We start from the raw sequence: 25,548 nt of genomic DNA on the forward strand, positions 1-25,548 counted from the left end.
CCCCTGGAAAAGGGAATGGCAACCCACTCCAGTATTCTTGCCTGGAGAATTCCATGGACAGAGGAGCCTGTCAAGATACGGTCCATAGGGTCACAAAGAGTCAGACATGACTGTGCAACTAATACTTTAAAATTATACTGAAAGTCACTTTCTTTTGTACAATTCTATCAGTTTTGACAAGCACAAAACTCATAGTCGTGTAACCACCACCCTGATCCAGATACAGAGAAGTTCTATCAACCCAAAGCATTCTCTCATGCTACCCCCTTGCAGTCAACCTCTCCACTCAACAAAAGACCTAAGGCAACTACTAATCTGTTGTCTAACTCAGTAATTTTGGCTCATTATACAGTAAATAATCTTTCAAACTGAATTCTTTACTTAACATAATGTATTTGATATTTATCCTGTTATTGTTGTACAGGATTCCTTTGTATGGACATCCACTCTGTGGATACAGGTAATACTCTGTTTACCCATTCAGTAGTTGAAAGAACTTTAGTATAGGTAAAGTTACTATAAGCTTTCGAGTATAGGGTTTCATATGTTCATGTTTCATTTATTAGTTAAATACCTAGAAGTGAATTGCCCAGTCATATGTTAAGAATATGTTTAACTTCCTAGGAAAATACCAAACTGTTTTTCAGTGTATTTGTGCTATGTAGCATTTCCACTGTATGAACATTCTAGCTGTTTTGTATTCTGACCTCAAATTATCTTATCATTCTAATAGATATATAGTGGCATCTCATCATGGTACTTTTAATTTGTATCTCTGCAATGACTAACATGTAATGTTGAGATTCTTATTTGCCATGCATACCTCTTCTTTGGTGAAGTGTCTGTTCAAGTTTTTGTCCATATTTCTTATTGGGTTACTATTTTTTCTTATTGTTAAATTTATAATGTTTTTATTTTAATATACATTCTGGATAAAAAGCCTTTGTTTATATGGTTAGTAATATTTTATCTTAGTATGTGTCTTGCCTTTTCATTCTATTAACAATGTCTTTCATCAAACATTAAAAAATATCTTTTGATGAAATCTAATATATCTTTCTTATCCTTTTATATGTTATGTTTTTGATGTCTAAGAATTATTTGTATATCAAAAATTATCAAAGATACTCTCATATATTCTCTTCTAAAAGTTTTATAGTATCATGATTTGCTTTTAGGTTTATGTGGGGTTTTTTTTGTTCAAAAATCATCTGGACCTACTTATGTAGGTTTATTTCTAGCTACTGATTTATGCATCTATCACCTTGTAAAAACCATATCCTCTTGAAAATATCCAAATTATCTTCAAATATTTGAAGGTTATCATATAAAAAGTGTTTGTTCCATACACATGTCAAACCATTTGGCCAAAATTTTAAGGAGGCATACTTTGAGTACATATACAAAAACAGTTTTATCACAACTAAAACTTTAGCAATGAAATAAACTATTAGTAAAAAAAAAAAATAAATTCTGGGAGAATAGCATTGAAACATGTATTTTATCATATGTGAAACAGAACACCATTCCATGTTTGAGGCATGAGACAAAAATGCTCAGGACTGGGGCAATGGGATGACCCAGAGGGATGGGATGGAGAGGGAGGTGGGAGGGGGGTCCAGGAAGGGGAACACATGTAAACCCATGGCTGATTCAAGTCAATGTATGCCAAAAACTACTACAATATTGTAAAGTAATTAGCCCCCAACTAAAATAAATAAATTTATTTTAAAAATAAATAAATAAATAAATAAAACCATATCCTCTTGATTAGTGTAGCTTTCTCAGAAGTCTAAAAGTCAGTTATTGTGGGCCTTTGAAATTTGCTCATCTTATTCAAAATTGTTTTGTCTGTATTAGTTCCTTTGACTTTTCATATACATTTTAGAATCGGCTAGTCTATATCTACAAAAGAGCATTGCAGGAATTTTGATTGAAATGTCATTAAATCTTTAGAACAACTCGGGTAGAACTGACATCTTAGTAATGAGTCATAATTCATTCTCTCCATTTATCATCTTTGATTTCTTTTAGCAATGCTTTATAGTTTTTGGCATAATAATCTTGCACAAATTGTGTTAGATATATACCCAAATGACTCATTTTGATGCTCTTTTAAATGGTACTTTAAAAAATTTCCAATTATCCATTGTTAGGGTATAGAAATATCACTGATTTTTGTATGTTGACCTTGTTTCCTATGATCTTGCCAAGCTCTTCTTTAAATTCTAAGAGCATTTTGTAGATTTCTTGGGACTTTCTGCATAGACTCTCATGCTATTTGTGATCAGACAGTTCAATTTCTTTCATTCCAATCTATGGCAATATGTCTCCTTCTTTTTTTTTCTTTTTCTCCTTTCACTGACTAAGACTTCTGCTACAATGTTGTATAAGAGTGTTGAAAGACAGGCTCTTGCCTTTTTTTCCCAATCTCAAAGAGACAGCATAAGTCTTTCATCATTAAGAAAGATGTCACAGGAAGCTTTCTGCAGATGTCCTTTATGTAATTAGGAAAGTTCCCGTTGTATTCCTAACGTCCTGGGAACTTTTGCCATGAATGTATGTTGAATTCAATGTGTCATTACTGGCTTAAAAGGTGGAGGAGACTACACGCACAGATCTAGGATGCGATAGGGATCCCCAACCAATAACTAACAATAAGTTGGGGAGCATGCAGACTGAGTCTGGTTTGCCCTCCCCATCATAAAGCTCTCTTAGCTTAAGAGAAGCTCTTTTATGGGCAGAAATATTGAATTCCGTTGCCATACATATTTCATGGAATATTAGCTAGTAGGGAACTAGAAAAATTACCTATGTTGTATACCAACACATTTTCTCAGTCTTGTATTGGTGTATACTAAATCTAAGGATGTGCAATAAAAACTTGGAGTGGATCATTCCTTTCAGTGCTACGTTTCTAAAGCAACATTGGCAGTGGGAAAAAAACAACATTTACTGAATATTTCTATTTTTTTTTTTTAACAATTTTCTACTCAAATCTTCAAGTTGCTTTACAAATTGAAAATTTCCTTCTTGACTTTCAGTCTAGGGAGTTTAGAGTGAACATTGTTTCAAAAGAAGAGAGAGTGGGATCCAGATTGCTTAGGCAACATGGTCTGTCATGGTCATATCCACTCTAACTCCATCGTTTTCCTTTTTCTGGGGTTATTCTTTCTTTCTCATTGTTCTTCTGGGGAATTTCACACATAATATCCCTGAATGGAAGAAAGAGTCTAAATTCCTAAGAAAGGTAATTGTAACTTCTCTTTTCTTTTTCTTTTCCTTTCATTTTGAATTTGACTTTTGTCCCTTTTCTTGAGGGTCTTTAACTCCTAGCATGCACAACATGCAAGTTTTGTTTGTTACCTAACTGTGAATTCTCCTTTAAAATAATTTTCAACCATTTTGTTTGCACATCAGCATTTAAAAGCAAAGTGTCAGGCACTCTGACTTCTGTTGTGAGTCACACTTTCCCTTTCTGACAATGTGATGTAACCAACCTGCCAACCAAAGCAGCAATTGCTCCCCCACCATCTTCCTCCCAGAGAGCAAAAAGCCATGTTTAAAGAAAAGATGAGGTCAATATTCTAGAACAGAAAGGCAGAACTGTACTTTATATCCTTTCTTTTGCCTTTTCATCTGGAAATATTTAATGACCCTCCAAAATTCCATAGTTGGATTGTACTTTGCTATTAGTTAAGGAGATAGTTTGTAGTCAAAGGGAACATACACTCCAAAGAGTAAATATTAAGCTACTTGATCTTTTATGAATACTTTTGCTAAATTGGAGTGATTTGTTTTTCTGACTTGCAGTTATCTTGCTTAAAATGTTTGAAAGATAAATTTTAGGTATGTCTTTCTATCATGATTTAGCAGCTGCATTGCATTATCAGGTCTATATTGGTCAAAAACAGTGAAAAACAAGATATATTAAACTTGTGGATTATCTAGTTATTAATATCTCTGTCCCATTGCACTGAGCAATTAAAAATAATAATCCTGTGTATAAAGAGACTATACTATTTCTTTTTAATTAATACTAACTCCACTGTGTGGGTACCAATGGAATAAAAACAGAGCTTTGTGTTTTTGCAACTATATCATATGTTCGTTTTGTTTGTTCAGTTTTGATTTATTTTAGCAGATATGGTCAATATTTTTCAAAGCTCTTCATTTCATTTGTGTAAGACAAATTAACATTGGGATGAACTTTGTTTTCAAAAGCTGTCTATATAACCATGTGTAACTTTACCTTTCATCCATCAAATTGTTTAAGACTTTTTAAAAGATACATATATATAGAAAAAAATATGATCAAGAGTAACTACTGATCTCTTTAATGATAAAATCTTTGATATCTATATGGAATATGTCATGAGATTTTTCTTAAATCAGTGGCTAAAGTTTAGGTATTTAATCCTGTAAATTTTCATTTTTCAGGAAAAAAGATGCATTTTAATGTATTGTTAATAAATGAACATCACTAAGTAGTTATGTTCATCATCACAAAGTAGTTGCTATTGGAATATAAAAAATACTAGCCCTTTTAATAGTGTAATACTTATATGAGGTATCAAAAGTAGTCAAAATCATAGAAACATAAAATAGAATGGTGGTTACCTGGAGCTTTAGGAGAGGAAAAAGGAAGCTACCATTTAATGGTTATCGAGTTTCAGATTCAGAAGACAAAATGTTACAGAAATCTATTTCCCAACAATGGGAATATATTTAGTACCACTAAACTATACACTTAAAAGTGGTTAACATGGTAGATTTCCTTATATGTTTTCTATCAAAATAGTAGAGAGACTTAGAAATGAAATAAATATTAAAATAAATATAAGAAAAGTTAAATGTGTTATGTACTGTACAAGGAGCTCAAACCAAGATAAGGCTTTTAAAATCAGGAGGATCACTGTTAGCTGGTAGGGGGTGGGGAAGACTGAGGAAATTTAATGTATGAAGTGAAATTTAATTTAATAGTGTGTGTATGTTAATCCCCGAACTCCTAGTTTATCTATCCCCCAAACCTTTTCCCTTTGGTAACCATAAATTTGTTTTTTCTGTCTCTGAGTCTGCTACTGTTTTGTAAAGAAATTAATTTATATTCTTTTTTTTTTTTTAGATTCCACATATATGTGGTATCTTCTGATAATCTTAAATGATCTTCCTACTTCCATTTTTGCTTGCTAAATCCATTCCTACTCTACATGGCAGGTAGAGGTAACTTTTTTAAAATCACAAATCATATCTTTACATTTCTCTGCTTTGAAAACACCCAAGGGTATTTCCTTGGACTTCAAACAAAAACTTAATCTTGCCTCACTGCTTGAGAACTTCCTTGAAACATGCTTTGTTCATATCACCCCATGGCTATTTCATTCTCAATATTTAGATCTCAGTTTAAATATAACCTTCAGAAATATCCCCTTCTGATAGTATTCAGCCACTCTCCACTCATTATCCCATGATCCTTTTCTGTTTGTTTTATAAACCTTAGATAGAGCCATCTGGAATTGTCTGAATTGTTTATTCACTTATTGTCTATCACTCTCCCTGCTGGGAGATCCGTGAAACAAGCAACCTGACTACCCTTGTTTACTCCCTTGTTTACTACTGTAGCCTATAATAATATATGGTATATATCAGGTGCTCATAACTTATCTTTGAGAGAAAGCCACTTTGGACAAAAAAGAGGGAAGATTGGAGACCTGACACTGATGGGAACATACAGCAAATAATAGGAGTCATGCATATTCTGGACACTTCACTAACCTTACATGCAAACTCTTTTTACTGATGAGGAAACTGAAGCTTGGAGATGTGAAGTGGCTTGTCCTGTATTATAAATAGAAAGTAGCAAATCAGGGATTTTTACCTAGATAGGTCTAAATATGAATGTCATAAGGCCATATTGTGGGCTCCTGAAATATGATAGCAGATGACAGACATGTTAATCTGAGATAAAGTACCCAGGAATGGTTTACTTCTGTCCCTTCCTCCAACGTATTAGGTCAGATTCACTTATCACATTTGAAAATAGTTATCCTGAACATTAGGAAGACCAGAGTACAGAAATATGGGACCATTTCTATGGTTTAGAAATGAGAGAAGAGACAACCCTGGATCCCAAAGTCATGAAAGTATAGGGAATGGTACATTGAGTTGAACAGGGAACCTATGATAGGACTGGCTATGGGACTGTGGGTGTTCTGAGGAGGTAAAACTGACTTTATCAAGGTCCTAGTTCTAATCCCCAGGGAGTAAAAAAAGCTTCAGTTGGAGCGTTTGAGGGCAACCTCAACTGATCACACCCACTGAAATTTTCTGGAAAAAAATGAGAGAAAGGATGCAGTAACTTGAGTCCAGGAGAAATTTAGTTGTACCCTGGGGATAAAGACATTAGTGCACAATCTCTTCAAGAGGAGTAAAAGTAACAGGGATGAGCCAGGATAAACCCACAAGCTGGAATCTGGTTACCCAGGTCTGCCTTAGGAATTATAGGGAAAAAAACATCCCTGAAAGTCTTCAGGTAGAGAACGAGCAGTGGGTGGCATGACATACATGAGTCCCTAGGTTCTTTACAGAGATTTGGGCTAATTATGTCCAAAGTGTGAAGGAAAAGCCACAAGCTGGCATGGGAAGTGGGGGTGTCTGATATATGATCCACCAGACAACAGGACATTTGTAAAGAATGAGAAATGGCAGGGAGAATGAAAGAGGGCAAATATAGGGAAGAGAGAGAAAAAGGGTGAGCCCAAATGACTTGATTTGGGCCAGAGGAGTGAGGGGATCCAGTCAAACTCACTGCTGTATTTCAGAGAGATCTGACTTTATGTGTAGCAGAGTGAGTGTGGTAGGGGATGAGCATCAAACCATAACAAGGATAAAAGGTCATTTGACAGCCCTGTTTGAATGGATTGATTATTTGAATTGATTCAGCCCTTAGCCTGAAGTTACAAAGCAAAGTGACTAAGTGATCTTTGTAGAGATGGAATACCCTTAGAGCCATTAGCATCCTGTGGTACTCCACTGAGCTCATGGCAATTAGTCAAAACAAAGACAAGCAACAAATCCAGAAGGTGTCCCTATGGACTAAACCTGGGACACTCTCTGGGGCTCATTATCTGCTCTTTGAAAAAAAGACTTGGGAGAGGTTGTAAACTACCGAAGAGCAGAAAGGCCAGGACAAAACAGGGCATCAGGACCTAGTGGGCCTATGAGCTCAGGGTTAGTGTGGGGTCAAAAGAGACTGGTTTTCAGGCTGTGAGAGCAAGATTCGATGCTGGGGATGGAAGGATTCTTCCCTTCCATCTACAGTTCAAAGGTTATCATGATGCTTCCTCTGGGCAGAACCACAGACCCTTAACTAACTACAGTATTCTCAGGATCCCCATGGGGCTCTGGCAACAAGAGACTGGACACCTGTGCTCTACTTTCCTGTACCCCACACCCCACTCACTCCCCTAGAATCTGTACAACAAGGGTAGCATAAAGAATACATCTGAGGCAGTCCAATAGAACCCCAAAGTGTGTGAGGGTCGCTGGGAGAACCGAGTGAACTGCACAAAGGGAGAAGCAGGTGTGAAAAGGACCATAAGACTCAAGGTAAGAGTGATAAAGTAAATGGGGAGAGGGTAGTAATTGGGGAGATGAAACAAGAATGAGAAAAGTAGAGGGAGAAATAGGTGTGAAAGTTACTGTTTTTGAGCCTGAGAGGGCAGAAAGAAGATAGGGTAAAGAATTTGACCATTTGCAGTAAGTTACTTCCATTTTTGAAGCATGGGAATGTAGATTTGGGTTGGAGAATTGGGATGGAGCAGTAGAAAGTTTAGAAAAGCATAATGCCATTTAGAGGGAGCTGTGGGTTCAGAATCTGGACAATGAGAGCAATTTTTGTATAAGCAGACTCTTTAAAACAGCTCATGGAATTCAAAAAATATATTTCATGTATAATGGAAAGATACCATTATTATATGAATGAAAAATATAAGAGATAATATGTCTTTATACAGCTTACAGAGTACCAGGAAGGCATGGAAAGTGTTATAATAGTGCACTAGTTTATGCTAGAGGGATGCGTAGAGTTAAGAGAATAATAAGAAGTGATTTGTTTGCATGGAGTAATATATTAACATTAGCAGGTCTATGGGAACTGGTAGCAGATGAGCTCTTGTAAGAATAAATTGTTTCCTGAGATGGATAATGGAGTGAAGGTAGAAATAACTGTCCATGCAAAGGCATGGATTCTGAACCAGCATGCAGTATTCAGGATTGGGTTAAAGTCTTGGAGACTAGGCATAAAGGACTTTCACAGTTACCACCATATTTTAGAGATAGGAAGTCACTTGAAGCAGATTTTGAAGACCAAATATATCAATGAGACATGTCTTAAAATTAATATAGTATAGTTCTTTAAAATGTATAACCCACAAGGACCTACTATATAGCACGGGGAACTCTGCTCAATATTATGTGGCAGGCTGAATGGGAGGGAGGTTTGGGGGAGAATGGATACATGTACAGGTATGGCTGAGTCTCTTTGCTATCCACCTGAAACTATCACGACATTGTTAATTAGCTATACTCCAATAGAAACTAAAAAGCTATTGGAAAAATTAACATAGTATAGTTCTAAGCCCCCTGGTGGCCAAAATCTGGTTGGTGGAGCTTGAGGAATCTTGAAAATTCAGTAGCAGTATATGCTATCCCCTATATGTGGGCTGGCTTTCTGCCTACCTTACACTCCTGATAAGATTACCAGGGGTCCCTTTTCCCAGATTCTTCAGAGCAAAGCTAAATCCCATGGGTGTCCTCACAAAGACACAGTGTAAGAACGAACCTGAATATACAGAGTAGCAGAACTGATCCCTGCCTTGTATTCCAACCAGCCACAGATTTGAGACAAAAAATAGAGAGCTTATTACCAAAAGTTAGACTCTATAATTTACCAAATCATTTTTGTTCCCTGGATTGTTTTATTTCTCAATCCCACATGTGACACCTTTTTTAAAATGTTTCTTATATGCCTAGGTCTCTTGAGTATTCAAATTTCATAACATATCTGCTTTGATCTCTTATTGTGTCATATGCATATACTACCTGCCTCCAGCAGATTCATTAGTTCTTGGCCCTGAAAATATCTCTTCAGTACAGTCAAGGTTAATATGGAGACAAGAGGAGGTCTCTCAGGAAATGGAGGGGCAATCATCACCTTGGAGAAAAGTCCAATCCCTTGGCCATTTCTTCCTACTGCGATTTATCCCCTATGACCTAACTTAGCAATTTCTCAAATTAGCCACTTCTAATTCTGTAGCATTCATCTGCAACTGAAGACCCTGTCTGACACACACATTCTTCGATGGTGGCCTGGTAAGTAGCAGGGAGAGTTTTAGTGAGAACCCTATAGCCAGTCTTGGTCTGGACGCAACTGTAAATTGAGAACATTTGTTCATAATACTCTGCCATCTCTGTATGGCTTCTCCAATCTCTCCATCATGCCAGCCTCAAATATCCCCTATAACAAAATATCCCATGTTCTATCTCTTTAGTAGCCTGAGCCACTTGTATTTCAAATTGCAGAGAACTAAGCCAGTAATGAGTGAAACTTGTCCTCTCTCCGAAAACATCGTTAAGTATTTATACATGTCTTTTGTTGATAATGTCCCCACTTTCACTTTTGAATCACAGAAATAAATCTATAGAAAGCAAGATTTCAGTTTGAGAAAAATGGAGCTTATACTTGTCTTTGTAGTAACCTATCAGATATTTGAAGTAAAATATGGATAAAAAATACCCTAAGTAAAATATTGATAAAAATGAATGATGTGAGATGTGATTATTAGATGTGTGTTTATGATCACCTGCATTTCTGATGGGTGTAGATATATGTTTGTGTGCTGCATAATGAAGGAAGTTGCTGAACATCTAAAAAATATGTGTATGTCAAGAGGTAGACTTACTCATTGTCTGCAGGTGTATTTATGGAAAATGATTGAGTCTTTGTATTTACTTGGCTCTGACGGTGTAAAGCAGCAAAAGATTGGTTAAGGGCACTTGCCATTCACAATCTGTGGAGATGAGTGTATGTATGATAACAATATACTAATACATGGATGTATGGGTGCTTTTGTTCCACATGTATTTTCATGTGACTATGTGTATACATATCAGTACATATTCAGAAGTGCTTCTATCTTAGAGAATGAGCATTCTGCATGGTTGAGTGTTTGCATGAGTATGCATTACATTTTGTTTAAATATCTGCTAATTTAATATGCATCAGCCTCAAAAATACCTCTGTCCATGAATAAACCTTTTTTTTACATGAGTATATGAAAGTGTATGCGTTTCTGTGTATCAGTATGAATAAACATGTGTGAGTGCATATATATATGTCTGTGTTATGTGTGGGCATTCACACTGATTACCAGATGTGAGTGTCCTTTTGTGTTTGAATAGTGTAAATGGGAGACAATATAAGTGCTTCTTGTATACTTGTTAGGTATGCATGAGAAGACTTTCACAATTCTGAAAAGTTCAGCTGGTAAAGAATTTGCCTGCAGTGTGGGAGACCTGGGTTCAACCCCTGGGTTGGGAAGACCCCCTGGAGAAGGGAACGGCTTCTCACTCCAGTATTCTGGCCTGGAGAATTCCATGGACTATAAATAAAGCCCATGGGGTGGCAAAGAATTGAACACGACTGAGTGACTTTCACTTACTTTCATTGCTCAGTGGATTTGCCAAATATAGTGACTTAAATATCCCCACAACAGAAACCTGTCCCAAGCATATTTCTGCCTTACATCTATCAAGCATAACTCATTACCTGACCTGTTTTAATGAACAGGGATGTTCCATGAAATGTATGGTATATAGCAGGAACCTTCATTCTCCTGATTGTAAGCCCCAACACTCGAAAGCTCCATCTAGTGGATAGAGAGGCAGAGAACCCAAGAAACAGGAGGGGAAGGTGTGAACTAGAAATAGGTTGGGAAGAAAGCCCTCCACTGAAGGAAAGAATAATATTTTGGAGAAACTTAGATCTGCATGAGGAGTGGATGGGAAGATTTTGAGAAAGGTGATAGTTATGGAATAATAAAACCAAGTGGGCATTTCAGAAGGAGTGATCAAATCCAGAAGAAAATTTAGAGAAACAGAATTGCAGAAGTGTAAAATAGTAGTATAAAAGACTTATGAATCAAATTTATTTGCAGCTTAATATAAACTATTAATAGAAGGGCTCTGTAGGTGGCACAGTGGTAAAGAATTCACCTGCCAGTGCAGGAGACACGAGAGATGTGGGTTTGATCCCTTAGTTGTGAAGATCCCCTGGAGGAGAAAATGACAGAAGCCTACTCCAGTATTCTTGCCTGTAAAATTCCATGGACAGAGGAGCCTGGTAGGCTATAGTCTGTGGGGTTGCAGAGTTGGACATGATTGAGCACACTGAACATCCACACATAAATTAGAAACTGGAAGAGCTATAATGAATAAAATAAAGAACAGGATTATCTTGAGGAAGTAACAGTTCATTGAGAAGGAAAGCATAGAAAGAAATATTAATAACTGAGAATGTTAGAGACTGTATTAGGGAATGTGCCAGAGCGTGACAGGAGAGGGTAAGTAATCTATCCCGGGTCCTGGGAGAAAAGATGGTCTGCAGGGGTTCAGGGGAGAGAGAAACAGTATCTGTGTTGGAACTCCATGATATATATGTGGCATGATGATACAGAGAGAGAGAAGAAAATTGCACTTATGTATTGTATTTTTGAAGGTGTGAAAGTCAGTGACGTACCTGAGGAGTCAACAATAGGGCTGGAAGGCTAAAACAGGGAGTAGAAATAGAATAGAATTGGATTAAACAGTAAACGTTGTTTGGGGACAGAGGGTAAAGGGGTTTTGGACTCTGTTTTATTTTTTTATTTTTTATTTTTTTTATTTATTTTAGTTGGGGGCTAATTACTTTACAATATTGTAATAGTTTTTGCCATACATTGACATGAATCAGCCATGGGTTTACATGTGTTCCCCTTCCCGGACCCCCCACCCACCTCCCTCCCCATCCCATCCTTCTGCTTTTTAATCCTTCCACCACACAGATCCCACAGTGTTATTTCCAGTTTGCTGTCTGATAATGTGGCTGTGACGTCTTTCCTCAAATCCATCTGGTTTTCCACTGCTTTAAAACAGAGTCCATCCATCAGGATGTCACAGCCACATTATCAGACAGCAAACTGGAAATAACACTGTGGGATCTGTGTGGTGGAAGGATTAAAAAGCAGAAGAATTGGTAGCAGGGAAACCAATCGAGATAATGCAAATATAAGCCTCAGCAAAGACCACAGCATTGTTGATGAGTGAAAGAATTGGATTAGGGAGAAATATTTGATATGAAACAATGGAGCTTACTGAATAATTGACAGTTACTCATTTAATACAAGAATCTATCTTTCTGAAAAAATAAAGTATTAGGCATAAGGCCAAAGTCATCTTTGAATTCCTATCCTTGATCCAGTATTACTTCCTTTTCCACAGCCATTACTACTCTAATCAAATCAATTGAATGCAAATCCTTCCAGGGCTTCTAGGCATTTAAGTACAAATGTAGCTATCAGGGAGACAGAGTACTTTAAGAGGGTTTTAAACTGATGCCATTGTATAGAAATCACTAGACAATATATTTTCATTCTTAACTATTAAGATTATTGCTCATCATGACCATCCCCCTGATTAATTAGTTATCGGAATTATTTGAAGAATTATAAAGAACTCTACTTCTTTTTTCCTTTTGCAAACAAAAATCATCTTTATGCTTCTTTATGCATATGAGAGTCGATCTGTCTGGTTAATATATCAAGAACTAGAACTGCCAAATAAAGTTCTTGTTTTAATGAGTTCTGCCAAATTGCTCCCTTTTGGGAGCACAGTTTTATAATCTTGCAGCCTTGATTAAGAGCAGGCCCTTAATCTTTTCTAGAATATAAGTTTATCAGATTTTATGATTTATCTCATGTGATGGGTAGGAGAAGTTTTATTATTTTGAAAATGTGTATTCTTTTGGTTACCATTGGGACTGATTTTATTGTACATTTGTTTGGTATTTGTATTTATTCTTATAAGAAAAAAAATCATATTTTCCAAATTTGATGTTAGATTACTCATCTCTCTTATTTATTTGTAGTTTTTTAATGTATTTCAAATTCTGAACTTCATTCAGTAATGTAAGCTGCAAATATTGTTCCATTTAGGGACACTCTGTTCCATTGTTTCCCTAATCTTTTAACCTCATATAAAATACCATGCGGAGAAGGCAATGGCAACCCACTCCAGTGTTCTTGCCTGGAGAATCCCAGGGAGGGCAGAGCCTGATGGGCTGCCGTCTGTGGGGTCGCACAGAGTCGGACACGACTGAAGCGACTTAGCAGCAACAGCAGCAGTACAAAAATACCATGGTTATATTAGATTTTTTTTTTTGCTGTGAAATTTTTTATTTTAAGAATGAATCATGACATCTAACCTTCTTAAAATTTTAAGTTGGTAACTCTAGGCACAATGTTATACAGAAGATTTCTAGAAACTTTCATCTTGCATAACTTAAACTTTTTATTCATTAAACAGAATTTTCCCCTCTCCCAGCAACCACCGTTTGCCTCTTTGTTTCTGAGTTTGACTATTTATATACTTCATATAAGTGGAATCATGCAGTATTTGTCCTTCTGTGACAGGCTTATTTCACTTAGCATACTGTCTCCAGGTCCATCCATGTTGTAGTATATGGCAAGTTATCCTTCATTCTTAAGGCTGAATAACCTTCCTTGTGGGCTCACCTAGTGACTCGGTGGTTTAAAAAAAAAATCCGCCTGCTAATGGAGGAGACACAGGTTCCATCCCTGCATCAAGAAAATCCCCTGGAGAAGGAAATTGTTACCTGCTCCAGTATTCTTGCCTAGGAAATCCCATGGACAGAGGAACCTGGCAGGCTACAGTCCATGGGGTCACAAAAAATCAGACACGGCTCAGTGACTAAATAACAACAACAGAAACAGCCTTCCTTGTGTGTATACCATATTTTCTTTATTCATTTATCCACTGACTGACATTTAAGTTGTTTCCATATATTGACTATTATGAATAGTACTCCAAGGAACATGGGGGTACAGATATCCTTTGAGATTCTGATCTCAAATTTTTTGAATGTATACCCCAAAACAGATTTATGGATCATTTAGCAATTCCATTTTTAATTTTTTGAGGAACACTGTACTGTTTTCCTTGGCGACAGCACCATTTCACACTCCCAGTAACAGTGTACAAGGGTTCCAGTTTCTTCATATCCTTGCCAACTCCTATCTTTTTTAAAAAAAAATATAGTCATCTTAACAAGCATGAGGTTATTATATAATTAAGATTTTATTTGCATTTCCTTGATTATTACTGATGTTCAGTATCTTTTCATGCACCTGTTGGCCATTTGTATGTAATCTTGGGAGAAATGCCTACTCAATTCCTTTCCCGTTTTTAAATTGGAGTTATTCCTTTTTTGCTATTGAGCTGTAGAAACTCTTTATGTATTTTAGATATTAGATATATCAGATATATGGTTTACAAATATCCTATTCCATTTTGTAGGTTACCGTTCTACTCCATTGATTGTTTCCTTTACTATACAGAAGTTTTTCAGTTGATATTGTGCCACTTTTCTAATTTTGCTTTTGTCACATGTGCTTTTAGTGTCATACTCAAGAAATTATCACCAATTCCTATGCCATGAAGCTTTTCCCTTATATTTTCATCTAGCAGTTCCAGGTCTTATGTTTAAATCTTTAAACCTTTTTTAGTTGATTTTTGTTTGCAGTATAAGAACTAAGTACAATTTGATATTTTGTATGTGAATACATTTGTTAAGATCTGATTTGGATTATTTGAATTTAAAATGCTTACGACATCCAAGTAGAGATTTGGGTGAGCTAAATATAGAATGATCTGGGGATATATTTATGATTCATCAATTTATAAAGTTTAGTTGAAGTCAGGAGGAATGTCACTGAGGAAAAAGGAAATAGCCAAATAAAGATTCTCAAAAATACCAGTGTATAAATTGGATGGGAAAGGGCATGGAGAACTAAGAATATAAATTCTGAGAGGTAAAATTAAAAAGAAAAGGAGAAAGTGTTTCATAAGAGCCAAAGCTCATTGAGAAATACATCAGTTTAGGAAGTGTAAGTGCTCCTAGATTTAGTAATAAAGGAGTAATGGATGACTAATGAGAGCAGTTAAAGTGAATTGAAATGTGTGTTAAGGCAGCACAGAAGTCAGATTGCCTGGGACTGGGAGGAGTAGAAAACATGTTTAGGGACTTCCCTGGTGGTCCAGTGGCTAACACTCCATACAATGCAGGGAGCCTGGGGTTCAATCCCTGGTCAGGGAACTAGATCTCACATGCTGCAACTTAATTTGCATGGTGCAACTAAGATTCTGTATAACCAAATACATTTAAAAAGAAAACGTACTCATAGGAGTTTAGACCCCCTTATGGGTGTTTTCTGTTAAAGGAGGGAGCAAATTAGGAAAAAAACTACAGCAAAAAACAGGGTTGAGGAAAATGGGAAAATAATTTAAAGAGACAATCAGAGCTTTGTGGAGAGCTATAGAAAATGCTCCAAGGCAAGGGATGACTATGGCAGGATACTAGAATGAGTCTGTGTATGTGTGCCTGGGGCAGGAGAGGGAGGGGGCAGGCAGTTTTAGAAAGCCTTATGCAAATGTGTCGTAAGGTTAAATAAATCTTTCTAATCAGTTTTCAGTTTCCAGAGTTCAAAGTGGGATCCTGAAGTATGTCAACATTCCTCACCCACTCAGCTCCCAATACAAGCACTTCCATGGCCCCCACCTTCTGGTTGGTGGGCCTGCCAGGCCTGTCGGCTGTACCCTCCTGGTGGGCAGTACCCCTCATCACTGTCTACCTTCTGTCTACCCTGGGCAATGGTGCTATCCTCTGGATCATTGCCCTGGAGCCCACACTGCACCGCCCAATGTACTTTTTCCTCTTCCTGCTTAGCATGTCTGATGTTGGCTTGTCCACAGCCCTGATGCCCACCCTTCTGGGTCTTGCCTTTGCGAATACTCATGCTGTCTCTGCCTCAGCCTGCCTCCTCCAGATGTTCTTTGTCCATGTCTTTTCCATCATGGAGTCCTCTGTCTTACTCGCCATGGCCTTGGATCGGGCACTGGCCATCTGCCGCCCTCTCCACTACCCAACATTCCTCACCAATGATGTCATCAGCAAGATCTGTGTGGCCATTGCTTTCCGATGCCTGGGTCTCCACCTGCCCCTGCCATTCCTCCTGGCCCACATGCCTTACTGCCATCCACAGGTCCTGACCCATTCTTACTGCTTGCACCCGGATATGGCCCGTTTGGCCTGCCCCGGAGGTAGGGGAGAGGTCTACAGCCTCTTTGTGGTCCTGTCCTCCATGGGTTTGGATCCTCTGCTTATTTTCTTCTCCTATGGCCTAATTGGCAGGGTGTTGCAAGGTTTGGGATCCAGTGAGGATCGCTGGAAGGCTGGCCAAACCTGTGTTGCTCACCTCTCTGCTGTGCTTCTCTTCTATGTGCCCATGGTCCTCCTGGCTCTCATTGATCGTCTCAGGATGCCAATCCCTCAGCCTGCCCATACTCTTCTCTCCTATGTCCACTTCCTGCTTCCCCCATTGATAAACCCTATTCTCTATAGTGTCAAGATGAAGGAGATTAGAGAGAGAATCCACAAGAGATTGCAGCCCAGGAAGGTGGGTTGTGCTTAGTGAGAAGAATGTTCCCTCCCTATTTGGTGGTTATCTGACACAAAGGTTTCCATGACTGAGAACTCAGTTCATCATGCATAAAATGCCATTCAGGTACACAAACGTGCATGTACACAGATGTATATTCCTGTCCCTTGAAGTGTGTATGTGCATATTGATGAAAGTTTATGAGCCCTAGAGAAGGGGAGTGGTCTATTGTGAGCCCCTATTAACATCACATCCATGGCCCAGAAAGGGTCAGAATCTCAGTCTTGTCACAACCATTAAGGTGTGTTAGGAGTGTGGGTTTTCTGCATGTCCACCAGAATTCCCTGTTACCATTATTCTTAAATTTTCATCAATTTTATTAGTGATGAATTTTACTTTACATCAGATTTTCCTAATAGAAACAGTGTCCTTCACATATCTGTAGGCTATTTTGTTTCCTCCTCTATGAATAGTCTCTTCAAAAAGCCTTCATCCATTTTTCTACTGTATTGTTTATGGTTTTAAAAACAAATGTGCAAGAAATCTTTTATATAAAATCCTTTTTATACCTTTGCCAATATAGTATTTGCCTTTTTCATTATTTAAGCAACCAAATCTCAAGTAAATACAGTTTTACATAATCAAATCCACTTTTATATGTCTTTATAATTTTTGTTTTTCATGTGTTGCTTTTAAAACAAGTGTCTTTAACCTGTTCTGCACATATTCTCTTCAGCCTTTTTTAAAAGAACTGTTATAATGACTTTTCTTTCTAAGTCCAATGTTATGTTAACAAGGTAATTATGTACTCGTGGCAGCATCATCTATTAATACATTCTCTTTTTTCTCACTGAAATAAAAAAACTATGTATGTCATATTTTTGGCTTCCCTGGTGGCTCAAATGGTAAAGAATCTACCTGTAGTGCAGGAGACCTGGTTCAACCCCTGGATTGGGAATATTCCCTGGTGAAGGGAATGGCAACCCACTCCAGTATTCTTACCTGGAGAATCCCATGAATAGAGGAGCTTAGCAGACTACAGTCCATGGGGTCACAAAGACTCAGACATGACTGACTAAGCAGCATATATGTCATATTTTAGGTGTATGTATGGATATGGACTTTGCTTTAGAAATCTTCTTATGGAGTATGATATATATGTGAAAAAGCTGACTTAAAACTCAACATTCCAAAAATGAAGATCTTGGCATCTGGCCCCATCACTTCATGGAAAATAGATGGGGAAACAATGGAAACAGTGAGAGACTTTCTTTCCTTGGGCTCCAAAATCACAGCAGATGGTGACTGTAGCCATGAAATTAAAAGACGCTTGCTCCTTGGAAGAAAGCTGTGGCAAACCTAGACAGCGTATTAAAAGGCAGAGGCATCACTCTGCCAACAAGGGTCCATATAGTCAAAGCTATCGTTTTTCCAGTAGTCATATACGGATGTGAGAGTTGGACCATAAAGAAGGCTGAGCACTGAAGAATGGATGCTTTCAAACTGTGGTGCTAGAGAAGACTCTTGAGAGTCCCTTGGACAGCAAAGGAGGTCAAACCAGTCAATTCAAAAGGGAATCAACCCTGAATACTCATTGGAAGAACTGATGCTGAAGCTCCAATACTTTGGCCACCTGATGCAAAGAGCTGACTCTTTGAAAAAGACTCTGATGCTTGGAAAGACTAAGGGCAGGAGGAGAAGGGGGTGACAGAGGATGAGATGGTTGGATGGCATCATTGGCTCAATGGACATGAGTTTGAGCAAACTCCAGGAGTTGGTGATGGACAGGAAGGCCTGGTGTACTGCAGTCCATGGGGCCATAGCGTTAGACAAAACTGAGCAACTGAACAACAACAATATATGTGTCATATATATTCACATATCACTGATCTATTAGACCAGCCTCATAGTGTGATTTGGTTAATATGATGTATAAAGTGATCCTCTCTCAAAAACAATTAAAAACTTTGAAATTCTAACAAGAATTACATTTTTAATAGATTAAATATAACCAAATCAGCATTCATGATAAGTTTCCACATCCAACAATTTATGTATTTCATTTATTAATACTGTTTTTACCCTTTTCAATAAAAGTATTCACTTTATTTAAATCTATTTCTATGTAGTTTTTTAAATGCATGATTGTGTTGCTATTATAAATAAAACATTACCCCATTTCTGTGTGTGTGTGTGTGCTCAGTCACCCTCAAGGACTATAGCCCGCCAGGCTCCTCTCTCCATGGGTTTTCCCAGGCAAGAATACTGGAGTGGGTTGCCATTTTCTTCTCCAAGGGATCTTCCCCACCCAGGAATCAAACCCATGTCTCTCAAGTCTCCTGCATTGGCAGGCAGGTTCTTTACTACTAGCACCACCTGGGAAGCCCTTAACATGTAACCACCTTGGGTGGTAAGGAGGAAAACTTTCTGTGGTCTGTAAGGGGCTCGAACCTAGGACCTTGGTCTTATTAACACCATGCTCTAATCAACTGAGATAACCGGCCATTTCTATCTCCACATATATATTGCTGGGTTGAGAAAAACATTTTTATCTTGCATTAGCATGTACTTTACCAAATTATCATAAACTTTTAGGAGCATTTTTAAAGTTTTGTATTTTATTTTTATTTACTAATAGCATTCATAAGTAAAAACAGATGATAGGTAATGTTCCCCTAATAGTCATATAAATTATTTCATTTTCTTGTTTTATTAAATTCATTGGAATCTCCCACCTGTTATGAAAGTTTAGGAGTGAACATAAAATGTTGTTTCTCATTTTATTTAAATGGCATTAGTGTTTCACTTACTGGCACTGCTAGATGGTTGAATGCTAGATCTTTGAATAAACTTTATAACACTTAAATAGTTCATTTATGTTGCATTTTTAAAAAAATTTTAATAATCTTACTTAATGAATCCTATTAAATGCTTTTTCAGCATTCACTAACACAATAATAATTGTCTATTTTAATATGTTGAACAGTTGAAACATCCTTGTTGCTTGTGATTATAGAAGAACACATTTTAAATGAAAAGTGAAAAAATCAAATTTTCAGATGAAATCCATTTAGTGACAAGATAAGAATATACAGTGATATATTAGAACATATTCTAGGAATACAGAAACAGTTATAGCCTCATATAGAAATATCAATAACCTCAGATATGCGGATGACACCACCCTTATGGCAGAAAGTGAAGAACTAAAGAGCCTCTTGATGAAGGTGAAAGAGGAGAGTGAAAAAGTTGGCTTAAAGCTCAACATTCAGAAAACTAACATCATGGCATCTGGTCCCATCACTTCATGGGAAATAGATGGGGAAACAGTGGAAACAGTGTCAGACTTTATTTTCTTGGGCTCCAAAATCACTGCTGATGGTGACTGCAGCCATGAAATTAAAAGATGCTTACTCCTTGGAAGGAAGGTTATGGCCGACCTAGATAGCATATTTAAAAGCGGAGACATTACTTTGCCAACAAAAGTCCGTCTAGTCAAGGCTATGGTTTTTCCAGTGGTCATGTATGGATGTGAGAGTTGGACGGTGAAGAAAGCTGAGCGCCGCAGAATTGATGCTTTTAAACTGTGGTGTTGGAGAAGACTCTGGAGAGTCCCTTGGACAGCAAGGAGATCCAATCAATCCATCCTAAAAGAGATCAATCCTGGGTGTTCATTGGAAGGTCTGATGTTGAAACTGAAACTCCAATACTTTGGGCACCTCATGCGAAGGGTTGACTCATTGGAAAAGACCCTAATGCTGGGTAGGATTGGGGGCGGGAGGAGAAGGGGACGACAGAGGATGAGATGGTTGGATGGCATCACCGACTTGATGGACATGGGTTTGGGTAGACTCCGGGAGTTGGTGATGGACAGAGAGGCCTGGCGTGCTGCAATTCATGGGGTCGCAGAGAGTCGGACACGACTGAGCGACTGAACTGAACTGATTCTTTAAGATATACTATATATTCTCTTAATAAACTAATTAGATGTCAGTCTCTCAATTTCATGAATGAGAATACTGAGGGTGAGATTTTAAGAATGCCCCCAAGTCTACAAAATTAGTTACTAAACAATTTATTTTCAGATTTGCCTTAATTCGAAACCCCTGCTACAAAATACTCTTTTAAAATTATTGAATGGAGAAACAGCTTGGTCTTGAAGAATAGTGATGAGGTCTCTGAGAAACCTTTTTTTTCTCCCAAAGCCCACTCTTTCCTCTTCCCTGGAACACCTACCTCCATCTTCCCATTTATTTACCAAGAATAGAATGTTCGATAGAAAGAATGTGGAGTCACATAGGCCTGGCTTAGAATCCTCAGTCCATTATTCCTGAGTGATTTGGCATTAGTTGTTCCATATTTGTAAAATAGGTGCAATAAGGATTTCATGCAATCAGGTCTCTGTATCATAGTGTCTGAATATATAAAATATTCAATAAATGGTAGTTTTTTTGGAGTTAATCATGGAAATTAAAATAACTATATTTAAACTTTGTATGCATATTCAATCTGTATAAAGAACTTTTACAGTTGGAAGTTTAAGTTCCTAACACCTCATTATATACACGAAACTACTGAAGCATTTTGAATGGCCCTTTGTAACTTGGGGGTAGATGAGCTAAATGCAGAACCACTGACTGCCTCCGTGTGTTTATTACTTTACTAAGAAATGGGAGCAAAGAGCTCTTCATTTCACAGCAGGGCCTTAACTGCTCTCTCCCAGCTCTCACTCTCTCCTGACTACTGGCCACACCCACATCTTTGGTTTCCAGTGGTCACTATTACCATTCATAGCACCTTTCTCTCTCTGAAAATTATTCCATACCAACTTGAATGATAAGTTTCAGGAAGAACTCAAATGTTCTTTCTCCTCTCAACAGCACATAGGGGGATAGAGATATTAATAAGAACTTCTGGAATCATAATTTGTTCTCTAATGTTTATTACAGTTCTTTATGCTAGCCATTTTACCCACACCCTTTCATTTAGACTATTCTTTTAGTTCAAATTGAGATACACCTGCCAAGCATATACAATGAATGAAGTATTTCATCTTGAAGAGACTTTTAAATATGAAGCATTCATAACTCTTTCCTTGTGTAAATTCAGAGTGTATCAATGAGAGAGACGTATGAATGTTGATGATGTATATAGGTCTCCATCCTTTGGTCCCCAAGGATTTCCTCCTACAATTTCCCCCCAAATTGGCTTTAGCAAAAGACACACTCTTTAGGTTTCCCTTTCACATTACCCCAGGAAAGTATTTTGTATTTTTCAATCATTAATGTACACACCAATCACCTAGAATCTTGTTAAAAGACAGATTCTGACTTAATAGGCTTGATGAAGGATGAACTCCTATGATTCTTATTATTTCCCCAATGCTGCTGAGGCACATCAGTGGATCACCCTTTGGTTAGCAAGGAAGAAAACTTACTTACACAAACCTAGTCACACTGGAAAGGATTTAATGTAAATCACAAGGAGGAATCAAATACTGAGAGGCAAATATAAAGATGCTAAATGGTCCAGAACCTTGCAGAATTCTCCCAATTACAGTTCAACTCCTACTTAGAAGCTTCTCTGAGGTTAGATGTCTTCTTTACTCTTTTACTTGAGGATAGATGTCCTCAGTCTCCTCCAACAACAACAACAGGCTCACTACCTGCTTTATAAATTGTAAGCCTCTTCTTCCTTACTATCAAAAATCTGTGGTGTGTGACATCCCTGATAGATATTAATAGATTACTTAATTAATTAGCTAATATAATTAAGGACTCTAAAGTAAATGGAAGCATCTCCTATTTGAAAGAAACTTTGTCCTACTCCTAAGACAATTTGATGTAGAGAAAATGGAACTTCCACCTTTGCCTCATAATTTAGACTTCAGACCCAGTTTTTCCAATTTTTCCAGAATCTTCACTCTAATCTGCCGACTTTTTACACAATACAAGATGGGATTCATCAAGGGTGGTACCAGCAAGAATGCATCAGCTATCAGAACCATAGCCACAGGGGACATATGCTTGGGAAAGTGATGCATGATAGCCAAGGTGATGATGGGCACATAGAAGATGAGCACAGCACAAATGTGAGACACACAGGTGTTAAGAGCTTTAAGCCATTCCCTGTGAGATGCAATACCCAATACAGTCTTCAGAATAAACACATAGGAGACAGCAATTAACATACTGTCTGACATCATACAGAGTGCAACAAACAGACCGGTAGAAGTTAACTCTATTGTCAGAGCACGCCAGCTTTATGATGTCCTGGTGGAGGCAGTAGGAGTGGGATAACAGGCGTTTATTACAGTATTTGAGTCTCTTTAAAGTGAAAGGAAGGGGAAGAACTAGGAGAATGCTTTTAAAAGCAAATGCTAACCCAATGTGCAAAACTCTGGAGCTAGTAAGGATGGATCTGTATCTCAGGGGGTTGCAAATGGCTACAAAGTGATCAAAGGACATGATCAGGAGTACTGAGGACTCCATGTCTGTGAATCCATGGATGAAAAATTCCTGAGCAATGCAGGCATCAGCAGAAATCTCCATGGCGTTGAACAAAAATATCCTCAGCATGGTGGGAAGAGAAGAGAAAGACAGACCCAGGTCCGATAATGCCAGCATGGAGAGGAAATGGTACATGGGCTCATGCAGAGAAGGTTCTGTCCTGATGACAAATAGAATGGTGCAGTTGCCCAGAATAGCCATGAGGTACACTAGGCAGATAGAGATGGAGATCCAAATGTGCACACCCTCAAGCCCTGGAATCCCAATCAATAGGAATGTGGAGACTGCAGCTTCTGAGGCATTGAGAGGAAGCATTATAAACAGGTCTCTTACATATCTGCTCCTGGTAGATAAATAATCACATTATTATTCTCTTAGTTATATTTACTGAACACAACTCACTTTAGTTGTCAGTTAAATTAAACACAGTTCACACTTAGGTGTCAAAAAATAATGGTAATATAACTTTTTCTATATAAAGAAAAAATAAGGAGTACATTTAAAAAGATTCTTCATTTTTATCTGAGATCTTTATACTCTTCGAGTCTATCTTTATTCCCTTATATACTTCTAAACAACTCTATAGAAGTGTGTGTTGCGTGCTAAGTCTCTGCAGTCATGTCCGACTCTTGGCAACCCTATGGACTGTAGCATGCCAGGCTCCTCTGTCCATGGAATTCTCCAGGCAAGAATACTGGAGTGGGTTGCCATGCCCCCCTCCAGAGGCTCTTCCCAACCCAAGGATTGAACCCGAGTGTCTTCTGTCTTCTTCATTGGCAGGTGGGTTCTTTACCACTAGTGCCACCTGGGAAACCCAGGTGGTTCCACTTCTATAGAAGTAGTAGAGTGCTTTAATAACTTTTCTTTTTTTACGCCATTGCATTTGGAGGTTTATGCATCAAGTAAACTAAATTGGAATATATTGCAATCTGGAAAAGCTATAACATCATGGATGTGATCAATGGTCATTTACTCAAACAAACCACAGATGCTATAGTAACAGGAGTTAAAGGAGGACTAAATCTTATATTATTGTTCATGGAACATGTGTATGAAAATATAAAATCAATCTACTACAATCCTAAGCATGCACTGTGTCTCAGCCTTTCAGATGCAGTTAATGTTCCCTTGCAATGTTCCCATGCGGTACACACCACAGTAGTTATTTGTTGTTGCCTAAAGCCTCACATCCTTTCATGCAATTGCTACTGGTCCTGCTCAGAATAGCCACAGATTTTGCTCTTTTTTCCCCTCTTCCACGTTCTTTTCTCATTGTTCTTGGCTTCTCTGTGAATGCCCTTAAATTGGTGACTTGAAACTCAGATTCTTATCTCTGCCGTTTAGACTTGGCCCTGCTCACACCCCTGGCATCAGCATCACTGACACCTTGGGTGACTCTCCTTTTAACAACTCTACACCAGAGAAGCCCCAGTGGTGCAGCTGACAGTCTGCCTTTGTGGGGGAATGGAATTCAGAGGCAAAGAGAAAAGGGATAACCCCTTGTCCATTCTTACTCAATAGTCCCTTCAAAATGGGTAATTTCCAAAGTTCCATGTCTGAGGCTTTTATTGACAGGCTTCCAACGTAATTCAGGTAACTAAATAAATGAGCTACTGTTGATAATATCATTTTTTCAACTGTTCATTATGCAAATACAAAGATGTACCCTGTCCCACTTATAGACCCTAATCTTTTCAGCTATCAACACTGTCCCAAACATAACTTGATCCCTTGGCCAGAGAACCTATGAAACATTTTTATCTGTAGCCCTCTGAAAGGCATTGGGTTGATGCCTATAAATTGCAGAGTTTTCCTTGGAAAACATAAAAACATCTTCAGGAAGTTTAGTTTGAGTCTTCAGGACACCTGCCAGGCTCCTGTTTACCTTATCCCAGAACAAGGGTGACAAGGTTTCATTCAGATTATTCAGGTTTGGCAGCTTCTTTGCTCCAGCGCCCTGCTGGGAATCCGCATCCTTATTTATGCTCTCATACACTTCTCTAGGAAGCACAGGCACATCCTGATGAGAATGAACAGATACTATGCCCCTGGGCATACTGACTCCACTCGCTTGATCACTGTCTGTCAATAATAACCTCTCCTAAGAAAATGCAGAGAGCAAGTTTCTGTCTCACAGTCAGATTTAACTCCTGTGACCCAGCTCCCACATCAGGTTCAGGCTTTGGGAATGCCAGTCTCAGATGTTGGTAAGGCAGCCCATATCCAGTTGTAGCTCCAAGATAAAGTGTATGCTTAGCAGACTCAAT

General features: G+C 38.0%; 2 protein-coding genes and 1 pseudogene across 3 annotated transcripts in view; 2 read left to right on the forward strand and 1 right to left on the reverse strand.

Annotated features, from left to right (window-relative positions):
- Positions 1 to 25,548, forward strand: part of LOC145525653 (olfactory receptor 51I2-like) — a 550,369-nt gene that overhangs the window by 366,512 nt on the left and 158,309 nt on the right. The window lies entirely within an intron of this gene.
- OR51S1 (olfactory receptor family 51 subfamily S member 1) lies at positions 13,058 to 16,805 on the forward strand. Its single transcript, XM_081539188.1, has one exon. It carries the CDS (start codon positions 15,837 to 15,839, stop codon positions 16,803 to 16,805), a length of 969 nt encoding a protein of 322 aa, XP_081395314.1. The 5' UTR covers positions 13,058 to 15,836.
- LOC145526379 (olfactory receptor 51A7-like) lies at positions 22,645 to 23,596 on the reverse strand (annotated as a pseudogene).

Source organism: Giraffa tippelskirchi, chromosome 11 (assembly GCF_054371585.1).
Source record: "Giraffa tippelskirchi isolate mGirTip1 chromosome 11, T2T-mGirTip1v1.2.pri, whole genome shotgun sequence".
Lineage (NCBI taxonomy): Eukaryota > Metazoa > Chordata > Mammalia > Artiodactyla > Giraffidae > Giraffa > Giraffa tippelskirchi.

Bases quoted from the DNA above. Each gene is read 5' to 3' on its own strand.
- OR51S1 (XM_081539188.1), top strand. From the start codon at position 15,837: ATGTCAACATTCCTCACCCACTCAGCTCCCAATACAAGCACTTCCATG.